The sequence below is a fragment of the Paecilomyces variotii genome, assembly GCF_004022145.1.
Source record: "Paecilomyces variotii strain CBS 101075 chromosome Unknown C8Q69scaffold_2, whole genome shotgun sequence".
NCBI classification, from domain to species: Eukaryota; Fungi; Ascomycota; class Eurotiomycetes; order Eurotiales; family Thermoascaceae; genus Paecilomyces; species Paecilomyces variotii.
This window is the reverse complement of record NW_021167141.1, coordinates 2,341,340-2,361,025: the sequence shown is the minus strand read 5'-3', so window position 1 is coordinate 2,361,025 and position 19,686 is coordinate 2,341,340. Positions and strand designations below refer to the sequence as shown.

At 47.2% G+C, this 19,686-nt stretch overlaps 8 protein-coding genes across 8 annotated transcripts; 3 read left to right on the top strand and 5 right to left on the bottom strand.

The window, feature by feature from the left end:
- Positions 1-1,553: 1,553 nt before the first annotated feature.
- Positions 1,554-2,346, bottom strand: C8Q69DRAFT_457588 (hypothetical protein). The gene has a single exon (XM_028629918.1). It carries the CDS (start codon positions 2,227-2,229, stop codon positions 1,834-1,836), a length of 396 nt encoding a protein of 131 aa, XP_028487693.1. The 5' UTR covers positions 2,230-2,346; the 3' UTR covers positions 1,554-1,833.
- A 381-nt stretch (positions 2,347-2,727) lies between these two features.
- C8Q69DRAFT_516957 (F-box domain protein) lies at positions 2,728-6,746 on the top strand (the record flags this gene model as incomplete). Its single annotated transcript, XM_028633404.1, has 2 exons — positions 2,728-4,064; positions 4,117-6,746. The coding sequence occupies exons 1-2, from the start codon at positions 3,086-3,088 to the stop codon at positions 6,744-6,746; spliced, it is 3,609 nt and encodes a 1,202-aa protein (XP_028487692.1). The 5' UTR covers positions 2,728-3,085.
- Positions 6,747-7,513: 767 nt separating this feature from the next.
- On the top strand, positions 7,514-8,277 carry C8Q69DRAFT_158078 (hypothetical protein). Its single transcript, XM_028625624.1, has 4 exons — positions 7,514-7,792; positions 7,850-7,861; positions 7,947-8,048; positions 8,123-8,277. Exons 1-4 carry the CDS (start codon positions 7,712-7,714, stop codon positions 8,216-8,218), a joined length of 291 nt encoding a protein of 96 aa, XP_028487691.1. The 5' UTR covers positions 7,514-7,711; the 3' UTR covers positions 8,219-8,277.
- A 59-nt stretch (positions 8,278-8,336) lies between these two features.
- On the bottom strand, positions 8,337-9,139 carry C8Q69DRAFT_442221 (hypothetical protein; the record flags this gene model as incomplete). Its single annotated transcript, XM_028628824.1, has 2 exons — positions 8,337-8,875; positions 8,932-9,139. The coding sequence occupies 2 exons, from the start codon at positions 9,137-9,139 to the stop codon at positions 8,337-8,339; spliced, it is 747 nt and encodes a 248-aa protein (XP_028487690.1).
- Positions 9,140-9,319: 180 nt separating this feature from the next.
- C8Q69DRAFT_158086 (hypothetical protein) lies at positions 9,320-10,770 on the bottom strand. The gene is made up of 3 exons (XM_028625626.1): positions 10,509-10,770; positions 10,333-10,433; positions 9,320-10,261 (listed from the first exon to the last, which is right to left on the bottom strand). The coding sequence occupies exons 1-3, from the start codon at positions 10,549-10,551 to the stop codon at positions 9,419-9,421; spliced, it is 987 nt and encodes a 328-aa protein (XP_028487689.1). The 5' UTR covers positions 10,552-10,770; the 3' UTR covers positions 9,320-9,418.
- Positions 10,771-11,563: 793 nt separating this feature from the next.
- On the bottom strand, positions 11,564-13,602 carry C8Q69DRAFT_158084 (Prefoldin subunit-domain-containing protein). The gene has a single exon (XM_028625625.1). It carries the CDS (start codon positions 13,475-13,477, stop codon positions 11,594-11,596), a length of 1,884 nt encoding a protein of 627 aa, XP_028487688.1. The 5' UTR covers positions 13,478-13,602; the 3' UTR covers positions 11,564-11,593.
- A 23-nt stretch (positions 13,603-13,625) lies between these two features.
- C8Q69DRAFT_457575 (CDK-activating kinase assembly factor MAT1) lies at positions 13,626-15,406 on the top strand. Its single transcript, XM_028629917.1, has 3 exons — positions 13,626-13,838; positions 13,910-14,150; positions 14,269-15,406. Exons 1-3 carry the CDS (start codon positions 13,793-13,795, stop codon positions 15,122-15,124), a joined length of 1,143 nt encoding a protein of 380 aa, XP_028487687.1. The 5' UTR covers positions 13,626-13,792; the 3' UTR covers positions 15,125-15,406.
- Positions 15,407-16,066: 660 nt separating this feature from the next.
- Positions 16,067-19,467, bottom strand: C8Q69DRAFT_158064 (hypothetical protein). The gene is made up of 2 exons (XM_028625623.1): positions 18,078-19,467; positions 16,067-18,027 (listed from the first exon to the last, which is right to left on the bottom strand). Exons 1-2 carry the CDS (start codon positions 19,366-19,368, stop codon positions 16,226-16,228), a joined length of 3,093 nt encoding a protein of 1,030 aa, XP_028487686.1. The 5' UTR covers positions 19,369-19,467; the 3' UTR covers positions 16,067-16,225.
- Positions 19,468-19,686: the final 219 nt, after the last annotated feature.

Sequence of the window (19,686 nt, the reverse complement as noted above, 5' to 3'; positions counted from 1 at the left end):
CTACGCCCTAAGTAAGTAAGTACACGGCCGAGAAAGATGTAGAGTATTTCTCCGAGCTACCGCCTTTACCTTATTACTTAACAAGTCCACCACCAGGGATTCTACGGCGGCGCAGCCAAAGCCGTAAGAAAGGCGCTCAGCGTCGATGACGAAGAAAATAGTAGGAATAATCAAGAACTATAACGTGGAGTATGAAAATAAAAAAGAAGTGCAACCTAGCCGATGACAATAAATAACACTATAAGGTCTAGATGAAAACATAGTTAGACATAACTAAAAGAGCCTGGCCAAGGTGATTATGTTATGAATGGCTAGTTCTAAGATGCAACCTACCAAAGAAAATCTAACCTGCCTACATGCTGCGAAGATAAACCTGTCTAGGCCTGGCTATTGGCTATTAGGGCTGACTAGATCAAGATATTGGCCATTAGGCCTATCTGCATGCGACCAGGATACTATAACCTACTACAATCTACTATAACCGAATCTCTATGGAGATCAATTATAAATAGAAGAGAGAGATCTAGCATATGGCAGCTCTACAGTCTACACAGATACGCACATAAGCAAATCAATCCAAACAGTGCAATACTTCCTTACCGCGCCAGGAGAATAAGCTTACAGTAGGAGATATGGCGCGACGATGTAACCAGCGGCGAAGAGTGTGGGAAATAGCATTACAGTAGTAACTACTGCGTGTGCATGTATACAGACAGACAGCAGAGATAGAGACAATTAGAGGGCGTTGACCTATTTCTGTACTATTCTATCTATCCATAAATCAATCACGTATAACTATACGTGCCTCGTATTATGGTCTAAAGTGCCGCATGTTGAGCCGTCCAGCCAGCTCGGCTGTGCAGCCGGGGAGAACTCTCTCGAGTAAGCTCATGCTATTTGAAACTGTAAGCAAATCGAGCTATGACTACATTCAACGAACATCCCGCTTGGCAAATATATATTAACAGAAGTGCAGTATAGCCGAACCTGATAAAATCTGTTGAAGCTTATGTGGTTATCGCTAAAGCTAAAAATAAGGTATATAATAGCAATTATTACCATAGGAACTTTCTATCTAACACTAGATTCTAGAATTTAGCGCTCTGCTTATATAGAATTAGTATATATAATTATTTATCGCTCTTTATTTTCCCTTCCATATCCTCCCACTCAAATTTAATTTATTAGCTAAAACTGCCCATACTTTAAACTGCCCTATTCTACCTTCGTCCACATATCGCTAGAGGTACCTGCTCATAAGCATCATCATGACATTTTGTTCACGACCGACTGACTTCGATGCCTTGTTACTCGGTGGGGGGGGGGGGGGGGGGGGGGGTGATTACATTGAGGCTGCTCACATATACCCCTTCTTTGTCCTCTCCTCAGTCTTTGAGCCTTGTGAGAGCGCATATATAGTGCTTGATACTAAATGGTCAATAGCGAACCCTCTGGAACGACTTCTGGCCCTTAAGCTAGATATTATAATTAGTGCTTCTATATGGGAAACAGCCTACTTTTAATATAGCTTATTTATTAAAGACAGTTCTCTGCTCTGTTATTTATTTCCCAAAACTTATAGCACCTATATTTATAATAAAGGCAAAATACTTTTAATATCCCGACTACACAGAGAGACAGAATAGGCTCAACAGAGCTACAATACTCCATATCATCCAGGATATTCATCGGAGAGCTGGGAACGTGCATATTGGGAGCATACAAGTCTTTACAGGCACAATCACGGACAAAAAAAGCCACACTAAGTGTTCATACCTGCGATATGGGACCCGGGAGGGCCTTATTATTCCTTCCTCCTAAAAAAATGCAGATTCAGTCTGGGGTCGTACAAACCCCATATGTGACCACGCCAAGTAGTGGACATGCACTTCTTTCGAGGTGAAAGAGGACTTCCTTATTCGAGCCGTAAACTGGAAATCTTTCATTGCGCCATCTGCTCAAGACGTCGAATTTTCTTATATCTCGCAAAGCGAACACCGTCTTCTTCATTTCTTCCAGATTCTTGCCGCATTCAAGGTATAAGCTGTGCGTGGTATCATCAACTACCCAGTCAGGAAGATTACGAAGGGCATCGGACACAACAGGGAGAATATACCCAAGAGCTGCTTGTACATCAGGAACATGAAAGCGATAGTAAGCGAGTTCACTTTCGGTGTATGAGAAGCCGTCTCCATAATTGACAATGGAGAGATTCGAGGCCGTAGCCATCCTCGGCTTTGTAGCAAATGAAAAAGAGCAACAGCCACATACTTAAGTGTGTTGCTACGAGAGAGAGCGTTGCATAGATGTCAGTATATCTATAGCACATAATTTCTTTCAGAGACATATCAATCACATACGACCATAGGGTGTGGAAAACAGGGCTTCCCGTCCGCTCAGCCGTACTTAAGCCACACGCCGGCAGGTTAGTAGTTGGGTGGGTGACCACCAGCGAATCCCTGCTGTTGTATGTTTGTCTTTTTTTTTCACCTTTTGATATTTGTCATAGTTATCCTTAGTTACTTGATTATATAACTCTCAGAGATTAAGTGATACGAAAAGGGATCGTAATCGTGGAAGTGGGAGATGAAGTTGATGCTAGATTCCTCTCTACTATCTAGGGAGGGGAATGGCTAATATGCTAGATACACGTGACGTACGTACGCCGTGCCTGCCTACTAATTCCGTAACATTATTAAGGAATTGATATACACAACACACAATAAAAAAGAGGTGTGGAAAAATGATAATAGAATTCTAATTATATTATATTGCAAAGATATTGCAGTATTTAGGACTACTTATGGCATATCTCATAGCCTACTTTCAATACGGCAACTAGCTAAACCATTATTAGTTAGGTCAAATAACCCCGCCATAGAAGATACACTTCCAAAACGTCTTAAAGACGGACTCTCTTCACATTCCTCATTTACATCGCCATGCTTAGTATAGAGGTTAACTAGTGCTTATTCTAACTATTTGAAAGATCCAGCGATTATTACATCGTGGTAAGACAAGTCTTAATGCAATATTTCTGACGCAACGCTTCTAACTTATCTACCGTGGTTAGCTGGTGGCGAAGATGGCGGGGCTAACCCATGATAATTACACCGTTGGGTGGATTTGCGCCTTGCCAGTAGAGATGGCCGCTGCTAAACTCATGTTTGACAAGAGTCATCCTGGACTTCCACGATGTCAACAGAGCGACCGGAATAGTTATGTATTTGGAGAGATTGCCGGTCATAATGTGGTGGTTGCATGTCTTCCTGAGGGAGTCTATGGGACCACCTCAGCGGCTGTCGTTGCTCAACAGATGTTGATTAGCTTTCCAAATGTTCAGTTTGGCCTGTTAGTGGGTGTCGGTGGCGGTGTCCCAAGTGCATCCAATGACATTCATCTGGGTGATATTGTTGTCAGCAAACCAAATGATCAACATGGAGGTGTTATTCAGTATGACTATGGGAAAGCTTTGGCAGATGGAAAACTCCGCCGTACTGGGTCATTGAATAAACCACCACAGGTTCTCCTGACGGCAATTGCGAATGTACAGTCGGATCACCAGATTGGGAAAACCTCGATTCCCAAGATCATTCTCAATGCAACTCAAACCAGCCATGATATCCGATCTAGGTTCAGTTCCCCTGGTCCCACAAAAGACCAATTATTTGATATATTGTACCATCACCAGGCCGAATCTTTCGATTGTGTTAACTGTGACAATAATCGAATCATCGTACGAACTCCGCGGGATCCCAACAGGCCAGAAGTTCACTACGGTCTCATTGCTTCCGGTAACCAAGTGGTGAAAGATAGCAGAGTGCGAGAACATCTGCAACAAGAGATAGATGTGTTATGCTTTGAGATGGAAGCAGCCGGATTGATGGACCATTTTCCTTGTCTTACCATACGAGGTATTTGTGACTATGCAGATTCTCATAAGAACAAGCAGTGGCAAGGGTACGCAGCTCTGACAGCCGCCGCGTATGCCAAAGAGTTACTCTCTGTAATAGCAGCTACAGAGGTTAATAAACCTTCTATGGATAAAGAATCGATGACTAAAGGTAAATACATGAGCATGCTATATATATACCTGGACTAATAATATGGTATTAGACAAGTTTCAGGTTCCATTCGAGTTGACAAACATGCCTGCCGTGAATCATTTTATCGGTCGTGGAGCTGATCTCGGTCATTTGTGGAAAGCTTTGCAACCAAATGCATCTAATCGGCAAAAGGTCGCAATTCTTCATGGTACGGGCGGTATGGGCAAGACGCAGTTAGCTATCCAGTTTGCGCGGGTATACAAAGATGCATTCACTGCTATTTTCTGGATTAATGGCCAGGATGAATATACCCTGATTCAGTGTCTAGCTAGAATCACTAGCCGACTTCAAGAGGGGCCAGCTAATCTAGGTCCCATTGATGGAACAAAAAACGAAAACGAACTGAAAAAAGATGCGCAGAAGGCCCTAAGATGGCTCTCACAGGATAATAACACTCACTGGCTGTTGATCTACGATAATATCGATCAGTACTCGCCTTACGAAAGTGCTCATGGCAATGATATAAAGCAGGGAACGTATGATATTCACAAATACCTTCCCTCTGCAGACCATGGCTCGATCATCATTACCACACGATTACAACAACTCGCAGAACTTGGTACAATATCATATCCGGTGAGCAAATTGTCTTTTAGCGAGGGGGTAGAGCTCCTGAAAAGATGTTCGGGCTATACTCAGACTTGTTCCAGTCCGCCAATTGATTTAAGCGTGAACGAATTGGCGTATCGCTTAGACGGATTACCACTCGCAATAGTACTCGCTGGCTCATTTATTCGTCGTACGGGAATGAGCTTGACGAAGTATTTGGATCATTACGATAGAGCGTGGCGTGATCTACAAGCAGCAGCAGAACCTCATCGACAATATTCTAATGGAAATATTCTGACTGCGTGGGCAATATCCTATCACGAAATCAACAAAAGGTCTCCATACGCAACACAACTTCTCTACCTGCTTTCATTTTTCTCCAATAACGATATCTGGTATGAGCTACTCCAAAATGGCTTAAATATTCAAGATCCACCACAATGGTTCTCTGATGTAATCTCAAACGAGATTACATTTTCCATGACAGTCAAAGTGCTTTTGGATTTTTCACTCGTACAGCAACATTTTAACACAGGCGGCTACTCTCTTCACCCTGTGGTTCAGGACTGGTGCGAGCACGAGCTGCCCAGAATCGATATTGATTTAGAAAAATCAAAAGCGACCAATTGGGCTTTATCTACAGTTGCTGTAGGTTATGGAGTGCCAAGGCCACTAGAAAAGAATCGCTGGATTCTGCAACATCGTCTCCTTCCTCATGCAAACCGCATCTATCAGTTGATCAAATACGAGCCGGAAGCACACTCGAATAATGAAGTGTTTTCTGCGTTTCACAATATTGGACGCCTCTTTTGGGATCATGGAAAGTTAAAGGAAGCTGGGGAAATGTACCAGCGAGCACTTATTGGACGTCAGGATACTCTTAGTTGCAATCATATCTCTACTCTTGACACTATCCATAACATCGGAGTGCTCTATCATGATCGAGGAGATCTTAAAGATGCTGAAAATACGTTTCAAAAAGCACTCCTCGGTTATCAAAAGACCGTTGGCTCCGATCATGCCTACACTCTTGGTACTATGCAAAATCTTGGGAATATCTATATGGATGCAAAAGAAATGGACAAAGCCGAAGACATATACCGGAAAATCCTCCATATTTCTGAGACTGTTTTGCATCTGGATCGCACCTTTATACTTGATATTATTCATAACCTTGGAAATCTCTACTGGAATCAGTCCAAACCAAAAGAGGCAGAGATCATGTACCAGAAAGCTCTATCTGGTAAAGAAGACGCTCTTGGCCTAGACCATCCCTCTACCCTCGACACTATTCACAATCTTGGAGTTGCTTACTATGATCAAGGTAAGATTCAGGATGCAGAAGCAATGTATCACCAAGCATTAGCTGGTAAGAAGAAGGCACTTGGTCCAGAACATACTTCTATACTTGACACTCTCTACAATCTTGGTAGGCTATATCACAACCAGCGAAAGCTGAAGGAGGCCGAAGAGATATACCAGCAAGTGCTGAATGGTAAAGAAAAAGCTCTCAGTCAAGATGACTTCTCCATTGCTGGTACTGCTCACAAACTTGGAATACTCTATTCGCAACAGAGTATGTTCCATAAAGCTGAGGAGATGTACCAGCGAGCGCTTCTTACTTGTGAACGCAGTCTTGGTCCAGATCATATATCTACTCTTGACTCAGTTCATAGTCTTGGGATCTTCTACTACCAGCAGGGTAATTTAGAAAAGGCCGAATATATGTACCAGAAGGCATTCAATGGTTTGAAAATGAAATTCGGGCTAAACCATACCTCTACCCTTGGTGTTATTAATAACCTTGGAGTTCTTTATCAGGAGCAGGGAAAAGTAAAGGAGGCCAAAGAATTATATCAACAAGCAATCAGTGGCTGGGAGAAGATATTTGGTTTTTATCATGTGTCTACTCTTGGTGCCGTTCATAACCTTGGCGATCTTTGTTATAGTCAGGGAGAGGCGAAGCTGGCGACAGAGATATACCATCGAGTACTGCTCGGCTATGAGAAGTTACTGGGATCGAATCACGAAAAGACCAAGGAAGTACTAGAGAGGTTACACTCATTGAGTGGATATATTTCAAACTCATAGAAAGCTTCATTAGTGGTATTCTGGACTGAGTTCTTCTCATTTTTCGGTCCAGATTTCTTCCGTGGGCTCTTATTGACCTGTTTAATATCCTGTTGAAGTTGTATAACTAGCTGCTTGTTTTGCTACTCAATCGCTTTTTTATTTCTTGTTCTCGTAGTTGAGCTAGCTAATCGGTATTCCTCCCGAATATTGACTTTCCCTGTGTAAGATGTTGTTTTTCTTTCCGCTACCGACGACGAAGCCATTTTCTTGTTTTTGCCGTTGTATCTGTTTTTTTGATCTCGTCACGTTTTCCTTGAACAAGCCAAGCTTGCTTGACTTTAGTCGGGCTGAAAAGGATGCCGTTACCATCCTCTAGATGACGAAGAGGATGCTGTAAAGCCCTCTTGAGTTGTTGATTAGCCTCAGCATTACAACACTGTTTAAGGAGTACATTATCGCTTGATAGATCTAGCATGGTGTTCGTAAATTTCGTGTCCTTGCTCTCGTATAGAATTTCTACAACGTCTTGTACAAGCTTACTGCTCTCTCTTCATTTGTGTGCCGATAAAATAGTCTCCGGTCTCTCTTCGATGGTTTTCTGAAATCGGTTAAGAACGATGTCTGGGTTGAGAGGATGAAGACCTGTCGTTGCCCATCCACTATTGATATTCGATGTTGTAAAAGCAGCATTCCAGCTAAGCAGGAAGTGACTAAGGAAGTCACGCTTTTTTAGATCGGGGGATTTCAAGGCAATCATTCATCCACGCATTTAATTTGGTGCTCTAAGTACAGATCCACTCGAATAACTATACGTTGGCAGGTGGAGAAGGTTCAGTATCAGGTGATCAAACTCACTACTTAAGTGGCATGTGCATAACTATCGTAGTTCACTTAGTTTTGCAAGATCGGACTTGTCTGTATCATAACCACCGAGTACTTCGTTGCTGGTTTCCCCGCTGGGCCTCCTAAGAAAACAGGGGCTTATGATACTTCATCCTCCAACAATGGATCTTCCTTCAGATTCGGAAGACTATATCCCAGATTATACAAGCCAGTCTCACTATGTAAGTATTGAGTTCCAGCAACATAACAATAGATCTACAATTACTGATGCTTAACAGAGCTGCTATTGCGTATGTTACTCCTTTATTCCTCAAAAAGGAGACAGGATGGAAAGATAAATAAATGTGTTTAAGTTAAAATTCTAATCGTCAATAGGACCCGCACAGCTGCTTCTTATACAGTAGGAAGAGTCCTCAATGCCACACGCCTAGGTACAGAGAGATAATACAGACATGGGTTCCATACTTATATACCTGTGTAAGTTCTCACAGGCTTTTCCATAAATCAAGCCAGGAAAAATTGAACTAAACACATACTTACACTCTCACTAGTGTCAGTGCGAAGATGGACCAAAGGCATATGATTCTCAACCCCGGTGCATAGTCTGCAATCATTCTGTTTGTTCACAATGTACCCATGTAAGGTAACATGGTATTATCAAGTGGTTTATTTTGACACCAGAAATCCATCTTGATAATTTCTAGATTGTCGGAAAAAAGTTGCTATTTGTGAAAATCTATCGGCACAGTGGAGTGCTCTTGTATCTTAGGTAACTAATAACAATGGATCACTTCTCTCAGCAAGACGAAATTCATATAACTCTTCCTTCCATTCTATAGGTCCAACCTTTTCTAGGTCTTCAATGAATCTCTCCGTTGGAGACCCCCAGTAGCTGCCTGTCCCACTAAATCTCCACTTAGCCTTCTCAGCATCCCGCCAGAAATGCGGCCACAGCATCAACTGGGCTTCTTGTCCATGCAAATGTTCAGTCTGGGTGGCCCATAACTGAACAGGAAGGTGTCTTTGGCGCAACTGACTCTGTGGGATACTGAATCCCATAACGGGCGGGCGAATCCCTCTCAAGCTGGAAATCTCGGCTTGTTGGGCTTGTGTCATAGGTGCTGGAAAATAGACCCAAAATAATTGGGTGAATGATCGAGATAATGGGCCAAACCATGACCCGTATCCATGAATAGTCTCCCAAGAAATAAGAGGTACTATTGATGCATTGGCAAGGCTCTCTCTATAAAGCTGGGCTGAAGGGGACGCCATAAAATCCCTTAATTCTGAAGTAGTGTACCATACTATAAGTGCAAATTAGTATATATACGAGTAATTTGACCTTTGGAGGATCACGTACACGTCGCTAGCATCACTATATCTGGATTTCCCTGCTCTCTGGCCCACACTGTGCTTTCGTGGCCTACTGCATGAAGCAACGGCTGGCAATAGGAATCCAGCTCCTCCCCCGGAGGCACCTGGAGCTTAGTCCAGACAACGATTTTGGGGTCGTTTGGGTCATTAGTCAACGATTTTGTCCGGCCGCAAACGGACCCGCGAGGATTCATATCTCGAGAAACTCGGAGATGATTGATTGGGAGCAAAACTAAATTTGCTTTCAACCTCGAATATATAGATGCTGGGCACATGTGTCACGTGCTGATAGGGAACAAGGCTACGTCTGTACTACTGAACTTTATATGTGGAAAATGTTGAATTATTCCAGAGTCCCCTTTAGTTTATGGAGGCATTGGTCTCGCAATGATTCGACCATATGTTTGTTTATTAATGATTAGCGCATTAGAGGATTGGAAAGACAGGAGATTATGTGTCTCCGTTTGATCCTCCTAGGATGAGACTTCGATAGGCGGTTGAGATGTCACTTCAGGTTGCACTGCAGCCTTTTCTCCGGCTGAGGTCTTTGAAGAGACGTTCTGATTCTCGGTTGGCGTTGGTGCTGCAACAGAGTGAGGCTCTGTTGGCGGTACAGCTTCTAGCTCGTATGGTTGGGTGTCCGCAGACAATTCTGATATTTGCCTGTCGAAGGTAGGCAATTGTGGCATGAGCGCATGCGATTGCAATTCCGGTACTGGCTCCTGATTCCCAGCCAAATCCGGCGTATGCGTGCTCTTAGATATTTCTCTCGTTCCAGTCACTGCTGACACCGGTTCTGATCGAGGAGAAAACGCCTCCGAGGATAAGACACGCATGAGCGACTCTGCCTCGGGTGGCGCAGGGATCTCCCCACTGAGCAATTGCCGCGCCGTCACTTTTCTCTTGTAGAGTCTCTTATTAGTCGGCGTGAGTTGGATGTAAAAGCTCCCCTCGGCAGCGAGCCCAGCATACAGCCCCTTGGTCTTGGAATACGCAAACATAGGCGAAACGCCCTTGTGACTCGCGACTGCGGTGATCTCAGCGCTTCTTCCAACTGGACCCAAGGCGACTGATAAGTGAGTGCTCAAAGCGAAGTTCGCTACTTGTGCGAAATCTCGCACGGCGCCGCTGGTGGTGAGGATGAAGACGAAATCTGTCAGTTCGAACCCGATTTGGCCCCCAAATCCGCCCCCAAACATTGTCACGGCAGATGGAGCCGACCAGGTGCCATCGTCTAGACGAGAGATTACGAGTCCCGAACCGACTCGAAGAGAACCTAGCATTGAGGCTCTGAAGCCAGTTAGGATCACGAAGCCCTGTGTGAGAAACGTTAGTGAAAATGCAAGACTCGAGCACTCTGTTCAGGGGAATACAGATTTCCTCGTACCTTGGCATTCGCGAGTTGGCGAGGAAGTGCCGCGCCCGGATTGCCTGTGATAGATGGAGTGATGAATGATTCAAGAATCATGCTGGCTTTTTCGCATTCGCCTGTTGAACAAGCTGTCAGTATGAAGATGCGCTGGTATTAACTATAGACGCGGAACGGGGTACGTAAATACGCACTTCGCAAAGATGCGGGCAGCGGTGAGTGCAGGCCCTTCGGCATGATGAGTTCTGAGATATCCTTGTAATCCAATAACCTTTTTAAGTCCAAACTTCACTTCGTGGATCCTGCGAATTCGAGATGATCCACTGTTTTATTAATGTCTCCACAAAACGGTTGTGAGTTTAAGTAAACGTTCTTGGGGCCGCATCATGATATACGACGGATTTCAGGGGTTAAATAGTTAATTTGGAGTAAAGTATTCGGAGGACTAGCGTCAAAGCATAGCCTCGCATAGCCTCAGCAAATCATCACTTTTACCCCTGTACGGAGTAGAGCATGCGCTAATGATATAGATCTCGTATTGTGCGGCGCTTTGGGGTCTATAAATATCATGACAAGGTTGTTTCGAAGCGCCAATTCCTGATCAGCAACTTACTTCACCCAAAACTTTTATTGCTAAATAGAATAGGATTGCTTATACGAGTGTTATTGGAAATCTAGTTTTGGATATGATCTTGTTGATAAGGGAAAGAAGGGAATGTAGATGGATATTCTGACGCCTTACCTTCAGATGGAGCACTTACTACTTGATATCCGTGGAAGGCAAATCCATACTTTTACGAAACACTCCATACCCTCAGTATCCTATCTGCCAGGGACAGAGCTAAGCAAAACTCCCTAATGGCAGATATTACCATGAATGTACCAGGTGAAACGTTACCACGGCCTCCATTGGGCTGTCCAAGACCTCTTTTTTTTCCGTGTCCGGAAAAAGAAAGCAGGTCGTGAACAAGGAGCGCGGTCAGAGAGCCTGTGATTGCTCTTGGAACTCCTTTCGCGATCGATTCAATGGGGTTGTATCGATCATGTCTCTTCTTGCTAGAGCCAAGGCTGGGACGGTGCCCATGCCGAGGCGGAGCAAAAAAGAGGAGTTCCTTTTTTGTGATCCGTACGGATCTGTGTTTTCTGGATCTAGTTGGAATATCATGAATGCTTATCTGGGGAAGGGAGGGGATCTCGAAGAAAGGGCGCGTAACCATTAGATTCGTTAAGACAACGTTCACTTCTATTTTATCATAGGGACTGCCCGCCAGATGAAGCATCACTTCATTCTAGCAGCCATGAACCGACTGACCTTCTTGGTCGGTTGTTCCGGGGCATCATCGAGCGGAACAATTTCCGGCTCATCATCGTCCAGGAAGCCACCGTTTTGGTGGATCACCCGGTTGCTCATCTTGTAGAACTCCGTCGCAATTTCCTTCATATGCAACTGCTCGTCCAGCTCGTCTGGTTCAGGAGGAACTGCGTTAGTTTTAGAAGTATCACGCTCAACAAGGGTATCGGCTAGGGTTTTGCCTTCAGGTGGACGGGGCTCGCTTCTTGGGGTATCATCAGAGATAATATCAGACATGATGGGTTTTGAGAACGGTTTCTCTTGAGCCTTTGCGGGGAACAAGGGCAATGTGGGAGCTGGGTTTGAGACTGGCCGTTCGCGGACTGGCGCAGAGGCCATGTTGGTACCAAGCATAGTGGATGGCACAACAGCTGGAGGCGGCACAGCTTCAGAAGACCGAGCACTCTTAAAGCGGGAAGTCTTCTTAGGTGCTTTTGTCTCTGGCTGAGTTTCAGTGACGGCTGATTTGCGTTCCACGATAGAGTCCGCCATCGGATTAACCTCTGGTGCCCTCGGCGCGGTCTTTTTCTTTTCCTCGACCTTGGCTGCAGGCTCCGGCTCTGGCGCGATGTCTAATTTGTCCGCAAACATGACCTTCTTCTTCGGTTTCTTCGTCTTCTCTTCAGGTTCCTGTTCCTTCTGGACCTTGACGACCATCGGCTCCTCGAGGTCCCGTCTCAATTCCTCCGGTAGGGAGCTGGTATCACGACCAATATTCTGCATGCCGCGTGCATTCAGCTTCCTCTCGAGCTCCCGCATCTGCTGGTGGTACTCTTCAGTGAGAACTTTAGAGGTAGTTCGGCCATATTCATCCTCTTCCTCTTCAGAGTCATAGTAGTATGAATCATAGTCGTCGTCAATTGAGATCTCACTGCCGTCTTCGTCAAGCTCTAGCTCTGCAACGACAGCCCCGACTTCGTTGAGCCCGTACGCGAGCATCTCCCGGCGCAGCTTGGCATCTTCTGGAGGCTCATCAACATCTGTGACAGGAATCAGGCGCTCCTCTCGTTCCTTCACGCTCTCGGCAATAGTAGACGTAGATTTGCTATCAGCCCCCGCATGTACCCCATTTGTTTGCGACGGGGCTGGTTTCGGTTGATCCACAGTACTCTCTTTCTCTTCAACCTTTTCAGGACTTGACTTCCTCGCTTCATCCTCTGCTTGACTCTTACTCTTATGGTCAAGAGTCCCCTGTTTCTCCTTCTCCTTGTCCGTAGATTTCTTTCCCTCCCCAGATACTTCCGTAGCTGCCCCGGGCTTAGCCGGTATATCCTTAATACCCGCCTTCTTCAACATTTCCAAAAGCTCAGGAGCCTCCTTTCCAGGCGTGGAAGTAGAACTAGCAATAACCCTACCCTCCTCATCCAGCTCCTCCACGATCTCCGTCATGGCATATTCTTCCCCCTCCTTAGCCATCATATCAGGCTGTTCTCCAGAAAGTAACGCATCGCGCTTATCCTCCGCTGCGCGTAGTCTCTTCTCCACAGTCGAGACGTTCTGCTTCACGTAATCGATCCGTCGTGAGATCAACTGCACGATTTGCTCTTTTGTTCGCGACACGCCCTGTCTCTCCCCGAGGAGAACTTTGATTTCATCTTCTGTGACGAGGGAGGCGTCAAATTCGCGACTGATTTTGAGAAGATCAGCCTTGGTGCTGTCGTCGCTGAGTGAGCTGATTTCTTCCTTGAGCGCGTCGTACTCGGCTTCCCAGAGGCGCCAGTGATAGAGCGATTGCTCGAGCTGGCGGACGTTCTTCTCGAGCTCGAGGCGTTGATGCTCGAGATCAGCGAGAGTATCGTCGGGAGCGGGCATCTTGACCACGCGGGCGCAAGGCGGTTGAATGCTCTATTTGAGACAGGTGGTAGGAAAATCGGAGATTAAGGAATTTTTTGAAGAGGAAAAAGGATTAGTTATCTAAGTTAGAATTTTGTTTCTTCGTCTTTCTAAGCCGCGGGGAGATCTTTCGGTTCCGGAGGCAAAACTCCGCTCCGCCCCATCTGAGTAAGTAAAGTGCCTGTCTAAGACTAGGTACCTAGGTATGGTACTACTTAGTTAAAACAATCAGTCGATCGACCTTCCAAGCTCTCCTCCGCCGTCGAACAGCTCCCTGCGTTCCTCGCCTGCACCATGTCTCATCTGCGCAATGGAGCTGTTCGCCATGGGGACGAAGATGGTGAGTCTCTTATATTCAACCTATAGCTATTGCTTTACACCACGAACTAGAACTAATCACGATCATCATAGAGGTCTGCCCCGTCTGCAAATCGTCCCGATATCTAAACCCGGACATGCGTTTTCTCATCAATCCAGAATGCTACCACAAGATGTGCGAGTCTTGCGTCGATCGGATCTTCTCGTCCGGTCCGGCTCCCTGTCCGGTGGCGGGCTGTCATAAGACGTTGCGAAAGAATCGGTTCCGGAAACAGACCTTCGAGGATATCGGCGTGGAGAGAGAGGTTGATATTCGGAAGAGGGTTATGCAGATGTAGGTTACATCCCTATCCCATCTTCTACACCTGGTGCTATTTCTGTGGCAATGTGTTGTGAAATGCGCCAAATAAATCAAACCATAAATAAGCTAACACCCATGTGTCTATCTACAGCCTCAATCGTCGCGAAGAGGAGTTCGCAACCAAGCGGGCTTGGGATGACTTCCTCGAACAACGCGAAGAGATCATCGCAAACCTCGTGACCGGCATCGACGTTGCAAAGACCGAAGCCGACCTCCAGAAATACGCCGCGGAGAACGCGCACTCCATCAAGGCAAACAGAGCCCTAGAGTCGCAGGAGAGCACCTCTTTCATGGAACAGCAGTCCTTCGATCAGGAACAGGCACGTCTGCGCCGCCAGGCCGCGATACAGGAATACCAGAACGAGCGGCGTGAGATGCTCGCGGGTCGGGAGGATATGCTGGCTCGTCTGGCATCAGGCACCGCTGCAGACGCGGCAGCTATTGCACGAGAGGGACAGAAGGTCTTGCTCAAGAAGTCGTCTGCGCGACGGAGTGAGGAAGACAGGATCCGCGCGAAGCAGGCAGCTCTGCGCGGCTTGGAGGCCAAGAAGGGCGCTGCTGCAGGCCAAATCACTACTGCAGATACAGCCGGTGCCGACTCTGGCTTGATCAAGGGCCTGAAGAAAATCACGGTCCCAGAGCCAGAGAAGCCTTACGACCCGTTTGGCGGATTGCTCCCCGGAAAGCGGGATTACTACCAACTACAAGACCACTACCCATCGAGTTATCTGGAACCCATACGGAAAGACGTCAGGATGCAAGCTGGTGGCTACGACCTCAAAGAATACTACTCCAGGACATTACTGGAGGCTTTTGCTGGCTTGGGCTGTTTCATCGATGAGGAGGTCGCAAAGAGAGACGCAGACTCCCTAGCTGCCTCGAAACCTATCGCCACGGAGGGAGCTGCTGCTGCTGCTGTCTCGACCGGTGGTGTAGAGGTGGAGTGAGCTTGGGCCGTCGGGTGTAATCGGTCTTTACGCACCAGCTCGTTCTTTCGGGTGGGATTCTAAATGTTATTTCTTCATTACCGGAGGGACGTTTCTAGCATAGCGAGGAGTTTCGGCGCATCACTCATGGGAATAAAAAAGGAACATTCTTTTTGACGATCTACTGCGGGTCGGTTACCTATAGGGACACTGGATCTAATATTCTAACTAGGTTTAGCCCACTCTTCTTATATAGAAAACAAAGGCGATGACTTCATGAGCTACGGTTGCGATCTCTACTAGGATACCTCTACTGTTATAGGAGCTGGACCACATACCAACTTTTACTCTCTCCATTGGAGTATGAGCTGATTATTCAAATTTCTCGGCCGCGGATAGTAAAAATACAACCACTGAATCTCTAACCAAGAGCCACACAGGTACAAAGTTCAACCAGATACAACAGTACAACATCTTCCTGCAGTGCAGAAACGGATCCAATGGCTCCCAAACACCCAGAGTGCAGTGCGCGATGAACAGAAACACAACAAGGACCTTCAGCATATACTTCGAACTCGAAGCTCATAGTAGGCGGACATACACCCAAAGGGTCAGTCAACGCCCAGTAGAACCAAGCTCAAGAAGTACACGAAGGTCATATCCATACGCGGACAGACTTTCCCCGCGACGTTGTCAAAAGGCCAAGAACGCAAGCAGAAACACGACAGGAACTGCACTGATGCACTTCGAGCTCAAAGCCCATAGTAGGCGGACATACACCAAAAGGTCAGTCGACGCCCGATAGAACCAAGCTCTAGAAGCACAAGTACATAGGAATGGTTCCCGTCAATGTCACACAGGTATAGTTTCAGCGGCGAATGAAGAAAGCACAGAAGGATTTTTCCACGGCCCAGAGAGACAGGTCTGAAGTTATGGTGGCCTCGCACTGTCAGACCCATTGTGTCGTGAATGTAACAAAAACGGCAAGCAAGAAAATCCAACACCTTCGGACGAAAACCAAGAAGTCCTAGAAGAGAAGAGCACGCTGAAGAAGATAATAATGTGCCCATCCAGAACAAAAACCGGGCCATGCAATCAGCCCAATGCAATCGAAAAATCAGATTAAATGTCACGTCGGCCGCCAAAGCTGCGACCCGTCACCTCTCCTGTACTCTCAATGCCCTCCCAAGGAAGTTCATCGTCTTCGTCCGGATCATAGTCATCATCGTTTTCCACACCAACGTTCCTCTTAGATGATCCATTGCTGAGACCCGTATTATCTGCCCCAGGCGCTGGTTGATCGACGTTAATTCCGATAGACTGGAGCGTAACCTCCAGTTCCTGCTCCGTCATGAGCTGGCCGTTCTGCTTCTGGCCTTCGAGAACATCATAGAGAGCATAGATTTGATCCGACTTCGAATCTATATCTTTCAATGTATTCTCAATCCTCTCATACAATTTCTTCCTTTGCCGCTTGCTGAGAGACGCGTCCATTCTGTTGTATGCAGCTTGGTATCTGGCAAGAAGCATCTTAAGGTGCGAGAGTTCGTCCTCAAGAGTCTTCAAAACAGTGGCTAGGGCAATGGCTGGCGGCTGTGACGGTCGTAACGTGTGCTCTTCGTTGTAGGAATTGGACATCGGAATACGGTCGCTGACAGGCACAGGCCTGGGTATGGTGACGCTTTCTCGACGATACGAATCACCGTGAGAATGCTCGACACCGCTAGGGATAAATCGTTTGCAGATAGTGCAGTTCGTCCCGTCGTGCTTCGCAACTGTATCCAGCACACGCTTTGCCGATTCGGACAGTTTCTCAGTCCTCGCGAGTTCTGGGTCTGAATGATGCAGAGTGATATCAGGGATAATGAAGGCGGAAGTCATTTCCCCATTGTTGGTGGGACGCCGCCGTCGCACAGTCGACACGGAGTTATCAGAATGGCGGCGGTGACGTTCAGAGACAGTCGGTACGCGCAGCTCCTTATTGCCGTCATCGATCGTCTTCCCCGTCGCGTCACCAGTAGAGGCACGTCTGGTAAAAGATGGCTTCGTCTCCTTCAGCGACGACTTACGTGGCCGCGAGGGAATAGCTGCCGGACGAGTAGCGTTACGACTCTCATCCGCCGTGTGATCTCTCACGGCAGCAGATAGTCGCTGCTTGCGCGCCGCTCTCTCTTCTTCAAGTGTCTTGCGCAACTGGGCTATTTCATTGCCATCAATGAAGCTCAACAATGTCAGGTCTTCATCAGCGCCAGTCTGGTCCCGAGTATCTTCCGTGTTAACCGAGGTTGGCTCGTCAATGTCCACGTCTTCAACCACGACCCTCTTGACTCTTTGCTTGCTCGTATTCGGCTTCTTTGTCTGGGAGGCCTCCCGTGAGCGGCTAGCTGCCTTCGAGGGCTTGGACGTGGATGCCGCATGGCTTGATCTAGGGGCATCAAGAGAGAAAAGAGCATCATCTTGTTGCTCCTTCTCCAGTCTGGAAATTTCCTCGTCAATCTGCTTCGACACCTTTGCCTGAGAGCCCTGTCGGTTTGCGGAGCTCGATCTACGAGCTACAGGCTTCGTCGGCTCTTCCAAAGATTGTCTAGTCGTGTCAGCGCTTTGCTGAGTATACATCCCCTCGTCGTCGGCAGCTTCTTCGTCGTCCATTCCACGCTCCGAGCGGGTAGTACCCTCATCACGGGCCTTGCCCTTTCGCGTGAGAGCAAGCAATTTCGTCACCTGAGCCTTGAGTTCCGCGTTTTCCTGTCTCAAGGACTCATTCTCTGCCTTCAAATCCTGTGAGTTAAGATACGCAACTCCCAGCTGGGAGACTGCCATGTCGTGTTCACGCTTGAGAGTCTTAAGAGCGCTTTCATGTACATCGACTTTTCTGTTGGCAATCTCGAGGCTATTCTGCAATGCGTAGTTGGCAGATTCGAGTCCTGAGTCTAGTCAGTAAAATGGATTCAAAACAGAGACAAATCACACATACGATTCTTTTCGGTGCTGAGTTTTCGGTTGGCGTGCCCGTATTCGTCTTCGTCGCTGCCATAATATCTTAGGCGGTTGTACTGGTCTTTTTGGCGTCGGGCCTTGTCTGCTTTCAATATCGCGTTTTCTTCGCGCATGTCTTCGAGTCTCTTCTCTGTCTCTGACCTGGAAAGCTCCAGCTCCGCCACCTTATCCTGCAGCAGCCTCAATGAGACAAATAATGCTTTTTCGTCCTCTGGAATAGGAACAGCGTCCACTGGTCTGTGGTTGTGAACGTACGATGGCTCACCACCGTCGTGTGGTGGGGAGACAAAACGCGTTGTTCGCGATTTATTCTTTCCCGGGAACACCGGTGTCCCATTATCATACACACCCGACACGAGCTCTGAGAGATTTGGAAGGTCAGGAAGGAGGAAAGATTGGTGAGTGCCAGTGTCTGCAAAGGTGTTGGATGTCTGCGTGAAATTCGCGGAGTTTCTCGTGTTGGAGTCCATCCTGGCACCGCGGCTGTCCCTTCCATAGACGTCGTAGGATGCTTTGTCAACGGCTTCGGCAACTCTTGCCTGAATATCATTGACCCGTGCACTTCCGAATCTCGTCGTCCGCTTGTTCACAGGGACATTCGAAGGCCGTTCGTCGGCGATAAATGAGCCATCATATGTGTCACGAACCTTGGCGTGAATGTCTGACAAGGTCCGGCGCTGGTCGTTACCCTGAGCAGTAGCGGGTGTAGGATTCCTGGGTCTGGGGACAACCTGAGGCTCAACATTTTCTTTCTGCGCTTGGCTTGCCCGTCTGAGCTGAGCATCCTTGCGGAGGTTGTCAGCACCGCTAGTGACGCGTCTGCTGGTAGTGCGCGTTCTCAGCTTTGATTGCGCCTGTGGAGAGGGATAGTCCAGCTTCACCGCTGGGGAGGAAGAGCGGACACTGTTCTCGAAGCTCATGACTGACGTCCTCGAGTCGTCCAGCTGTCGAGCCGTCGTCTTTGCTCCTCGTCCGACTTCAATGGACATGTCGTCGTCCTCTTCGGAAGAGTGAACCTGGGAAAAGTCGGGAAAAGCCCGGTGCAATGCAGACGTGTCGATCGCGAAATCAGCGTCGTCCTGCGCGTCGCTGTCGCGGTTTTTCCTTGCGCTTCCTCTTATCTCTGGAAGCTCGTGGCTGCTATCGATCTGTCTAGTTGACGCGAGAGCTTCGTGCTCTGGATCAAAGTCCGAAATTGTAGAATCGCCAAAGGAATCTCGACTCGCCGTCGTGGCATCCGAATGTCTTGTATAATAATCAGCAGGCATGTTGCGCTGGAACTTCCAAGCAGCAAGCCGCGGTAGAATTTGAGATCGTCTTCGCAAGATAATGCTCCTTTCTGTCGTCTATTTTGGCGTCTAGATATCACCAGGTCAAAGCACGGATGCGAAAGCGTTGTCCGTGGTAACAGAGACGATCCTGGTCGTACGACGCGACAGATCGCGTCTGATGAGACAGGGAGAAGTATGCCAGCTGTAATAGAATACACGAGACAGCCTGATAAGTCAAGATGTTTGTGCTGTCACGTATCACGCTGGCGATGCCATGGATTTCAGTGTTCCAGGTGGAGAGGCATCAAGGATGTG